Source organism: Gracilinanus agilis, chromosome X (assembly GCF_016433145.1).
Source record: "Gracilinanus agilis isolate LMUSP501 chromosome X, AgileGrace, whole genome shotgun sequence".
Classification (NCBI taxonomy): Eukaryota; Metazoa; Chordata; class Mammalia; order Didelphimorphia; family Didelphidae; genus Gracilinanus; species Gracilinanus agilis.
In genome coordinates this window covers 63304767-63309948 of record NC_058136.1, presented here as the reverse complement: position 1 = coordinate 63309948, position 5182 = coordinate 63304767, and the positions used below count along the sequence as shown (strand labels likewise).

The 5182-nt window shown below is 42.8% G+C and overlaps 1 protein-coding gene across 1 annotated transcript; it reads left to right on the top strand.

Moving 5' to 3' along the window:
• Window positions 1-214: 214 nt before the first annotated feature.
• Window positions 215-4728, top strand: LOC123253392 (NTF2-related export protein 2-like). Its single transcript, XM_044682589.1, has 4 exons — window positions 215-341; window positions 1090-1176; window positions 2236-2380; window positions 3950-4728. The coding sequence occupies exons 1-4, from the start codon at window positions 339-341 to the stop codon at window positions 4126-4128; spliced, it is 414 nt and encodes a 137-aa protein (XP_044538524.1). The 5' UTR covers window positions 215-338; the 3' UTR covers window positions 4129-4728.
• Window positions 4729-5182: the final 454 nt, after the last annotated feature.

Sequence of the window (5182 nt, the reverse complement as noted above, 5' to 3'; positions counted from 1 at the left end):
CGGCTCTGCCCTTTTGGTTTGATTTTTCCTTCAGTGAATACACCTCGCACAGGCTCCGCCCAAGATCCTCATCTCTCGCCTTTCATTGAACATTGGACAGTGTCTATCAGTTCAACCAGCCAATCGGCGTTGGGAGTGGAGCGGCATGGCCACGCCTTCAATGCGTGTGGGGGAAGGAGTGGCGAGCCTGTGAGAGCCGGAAGAGCTTCCGGGAGACTTTTAACTTTACCTCTTCTGTGTGGGTGTGGTGCGGAGTAAGGCCATCTGCCCTCCCCAGTCCCCCGACCCTCGCCTCCAACTCCGATCCGCCGAAGCTGCTCTCTCGTCTGGAAGCGGCCATGGTAAGGTTTTCGGAGGCGGCGTGGCAGGGAGAGGAGAGGAGCCAGGGAGGTGCCACCTGCTCGCTTGTCCCTCTCGTCCCGGGGCGGGGCTTGAGGCCCGGGCCTCCTCGGAGCAGGCCTGACTTGGGGGAAGAGGCCCAATCCTCAGAGGTCGGTGCCGGGAGGGGGGCCTGGGACCACACCCACTGAAGCCCTGGACCGATGGGGACCAGAGGTGGGGCGTAAGGGCGTGGCCTAGACCTCCTGCCTGGCGTTGGGGTTCCGCTTCTCTCTGGATCCTGGGCCCCACACATGGGTGGGTGTGGCCGTGGTGCTGAAGTACTCGTTCTCGTTCTCTCTCTCTCACTCACTCTCTGACTCTCTCTCTCTCTCTCTCTCTCTCCTCCCCCATTTCTGTCTTTGACCATTTCTGTCTCTGCCTATTTTTTGTCTCTGTTTCTCTCTCTCTCACACACACACACACACCCATACACGCACATACACCCCTTCCGAAATTTGGGATCGCCTCAAAGGTCATCGGAGGGGAAACTGAGGCCAAGAGATTGGCCGACAGATCCTACATCTTGTGCTTCGAGGAGCCTCTGAGGCCCAGGGAGAGGAATAGTCTTTTCCCAATTCAAACAGGAGACCCCAGAACTAGAAACGAGAGGGGTTTCCGAGGCCATCACACTGCCTTTGTGGAGCTGAGCAGTGGGGTGAGAACTTGGGCCAAATTTTGTAAGTGTATATGCTGAACTTTTCATTTTAGGATTTTAAAACGAATGCGGATCAAGCTTGTAGAGCTGCTGAAGAGTTTGTCAATATTTACTATGACACTATAGATAAAAGAAGACGGGTGAGTATTAGAGACCCTTAAAGAAATGAGACTAATTTAGCTTTCCTCATAGCCTCCTTGGCTGCTTTGCCTAAATGAGTGGATATTTCTCTCTCTTTAATATTAGCTGTTTTCTATTTCTTAGCCATGGATTTAGAGCTGCAACTCAGCCTTTGACAACATCTAACCCAATCCCTTAATTTTACAAATAAGGAAACAACCTCAGAAAGGTCAAGAGAGGCAGGATTTGAACTCAGGTCCAGAGACTCCAAAATGCAGAGTACCAAAATAGGATGTTAGCAAATCTACCAGGTTTTAGATGTGACATTTGGTCTAATACTATTTGATCTTTTTTCCTTCCTTCCCTTTGGACTCAGAGTCAAAGACCTAAGGTCCAGTCTGGACTTATACACTCAATTATGTGACCCTGGGCAAGTCATTTGACTTCTATCCACCTCAGCTGTAAAAGGCATCTATCTGGGGACAGCTGGGTAGCTCAGTGAGTTGAGAGCCAGGCCTAGAGATGGGAGGTCCCAGGTTCAAATTTGGCTTCAGACACTTCCCAGTTGTGTGACCCTGAGCAAGTCACTTGACCCCCATTGCCTACCCTGACCACTCTTTTGCCTTGGAGCCAATACACAGTATTGACTCCAAGACGGAAGGTGAGGGTTTAAAAAAAAAAAGGCATCTATCTACATCCCAGGGTTGTGATGATAAAATGGGATAATACCTTTAAGGCACTTTGCAAACCTTAAGGCCTATGTAAATTCTAGCTATTATCCTTTACTCTACATTACAGAGCTTTTCTGGTTACGGTTTAAGAAGATATTGATTCATAACCGACACTGTAGTGTTCCTTAACCCTTTCCCATACCCAGTTTACGTAGGTTCTTTTCATTAACCACCTGGGCCCTTGTTCTTTGGTCACTTTGGCTAAAGGGTGACTTGAGTAGATATTCCAGTAGAACTGGTGACATGGGATTGGGAAAGTGAATATTACCTAAAGGTGTAAGATGAGTGGACTTGGTGTCAGAAAGAAATTACACAGAACAGTAATTTCTCTCTTTACCTTTTCTTTAGGTACTGACTAGATTGTACCTTGATACAGCTACTTTGATTTGGAATGGAAACCCTATATCTGGACTAAATGCTTTGACTGAATTTTTTGAGACATTGCCCTCCAGCGAATTTCAGATCAGTGTAGTAGACTGCCAGCCTGTTCATGGTAAGATCAGGGATTTCTCATGCCATAAACATTATGTTCTTGATGATGTTCATTAACATTATTAATAAAGAACATGAATTGTTATTAAACTTTTAATTATTCAAAGTAGGTTGTTGAGGAATTTTGTATTTTATCACTAGTCAATCATCTTAAAACCAAGTCAAGAATCTTTAAACCTGGAAAAAGACCTTCTAGTTCAGCTCTATCATTTGACAAATGAGAAAATAGAGGCCCAAAAGGCACTGGTCTAGAGGCCAGGAGATCTGGGATTTCTTTGACTCCTGGCCTCTCCCCCCACCTAGTTTTTTGAGCTGAAGCAAATCATAGAAGTTTATAAAAGTAGAACTATTTTAGGAGGGAATAAAATTTTAGAATCATTCAATAGTTAAAGTATTTGGCCTTTAAACCTGCCCATTTGAAAGTCTTCTCTCTATATAACATGGAATAGTTTCCTATTTGTGCTGATTCATATCCTTCTCTGGCTCATGCAGTGGAACACCAGGGATAAATGTGACTCTGGGTACAGGGGGGGAAACTTGAGGAATTCTCAAGCAAACACTTGCCCGCCGTACCCTGGAAAGTCTAGACAGGAGTTACCTAGAAGTCCTGAATAATGTATTCAAATTTCTTGTAATCCTTTAATGCTTCAAAAAAGTAATTTAGGCCTAGACTCAGACTGCAACAATTAATATTTCATGATCTTTTTTTTCCTCAGAGCAGACCAGAAATCTTTCTTTTCTTTTTTGGTGCTATTTCTGGGTGACTTGAGCTCCTCGGCTTGCTAGGGAGCAAAGCAAATGAGGTGTGTCTGTGTGAAATGCAGCTTTCCTACCCTATAAAGTCCTCAACTTTCTAAATTCAGTCATTCATCTAGAAGGAACAAGATTTTGAAATATATATCTTTGAAATGCAATTGAGGCATTTAGCTTTCTGACTTTGTGGGTCAGCTAGTGCAGGCAGGCTGTCTATGTATGATCTGTGATGATTCTAGAGTTTTTCTAGTTAGAGTAGAGGACTGGGTCAATTGAGCAAATATTTCTACTGTGTGTAGTAACTAGTGCTTGGCCCTGAGGGAGGGAGGAAGTAAGGGAGGAGGGAGAGAGAGAAGGGAAGAAGAGGGGAGGAGGAGAAGAAGAGTTTATTTTCTCTTAAAGAGCTTAAATTCTGCTGGAGGAAGATAGCATGTTATAGAGAGCTGAGATCATTGGAGCAGAGAACGAGTACCACCTTAGAGGGAAATCAGGGAAGGCTTTGTGTCATACCTGATCTAAAACTTGAATGAAAAGGACTATTGAGGCAGAGATGGTAAGGAAGGGAATTAATATTATTACCTTTTTTAGAGGGAGGCATCTCCAAAGGTAGTTTGGTGTGAGGTAGTAAAAGACTTTTATATGCCAATCTGAGGAGCCTGTGTGCTACTCTAGAGGCAATAGGTGGCATTTGGGCTTCCAAACCATATCTTAGGAAATTGGATTGAAAAGACAAGAGACTATTTGGGTTCCATTTTATCAAACTGAAAAATCTGCTTTTATGGACATCACCATTGTCTCTCTGTTCTTCCGTGTGCAGAACAAGCCACTCAGAGCCAAGCAACTGTCCTCGTGGTGACCTGTGGGGCAGTGAAATTTGATGGAAATAAACAGCGCTATTTCAACCAGAATTTCCTGTTGACCGCTCAAGTCATGCCAAATAGCACCGTATGGAAAATTGCGAGTGACTGCTTCCGTTTCCAGGATTGGTCAAGTTAGGCCTGGCCAGAAATGGGACTCTCTCGTCCCCGGCCTAAATGCCCCAGCATTCTCTCTTTAAAATGTTTGAAATTCATTCATGTTCTCCTGTTGTCCAGCTCATTTCAGAAGTGCTGTAAACCCAGAGTGCACCAGAGGTGATAAGTCTTTTAAAATGATTTAAATCTCTAGAATAGCAACTCGTGGGGACACTCTTAAAAGTTTGTACCATGCCTTTTAAAGACTCTGATCCTGAAATGCTGACTGTTTACTATTTGTTAAAAGGGAAACTACACCAAGATAAACTTGATCCATCACAAAAATGGAATTCTTTTTTGACATAGTGCCCTCTCGTTACTTTAACATCACATCATGGGATATACAGGGTTAATACTATACATACCTCCTTTCAATAAATGGTGACAGTAGCCTTAGCCTAGGAACCATCAAAGTCAGGACAATCGAAACACTGCTTGTTTTTACTTGCTGGGTTTTCATAACTACTCAGATGTTCTGGAAATGTATATTGTGAAATGATGTTCAAATTGATTTTCAATGAATTACAAAGTTAATATTAAAAACCAGATATATTTGAATAAAAGTTTGAATGCACAAATGTCACAATTTTGTAGTCACTACAAGTATTCATGAGCTTCTTTGCCTCTTTCTCATGACATCTCCTTTTATATGATTGTAATTTACATAGATGCTTTCCGCTAGTTCTTTTGTTTTCACTTTGTACTGTTTCACAAAGGTTTCTACCCCTCCCATGTATTTATATTCCTCATGTTGTGTATCTTAATTATCTGTTGATTTAATTGTGGCATGCTGTTATATTCACATACCACAATTTGTTTTAAGTACTCTCCTATGATTGCACATGTTGCTTCTAGTTCTTAGAAATTAGAAATGCAGCAGTACTTTAAGCATCTCTAGACATAGTGCTCTTTTTTTTCCTTTTTCGATGACATTCTCAGGGTCATCCTCAAAATCAAATTACTGAATTGGGGTATGATTTATTTTTGTAATTTCCACTGTGTACTACCAGATGGCTTTCCCAGAAGATTCGACTGCT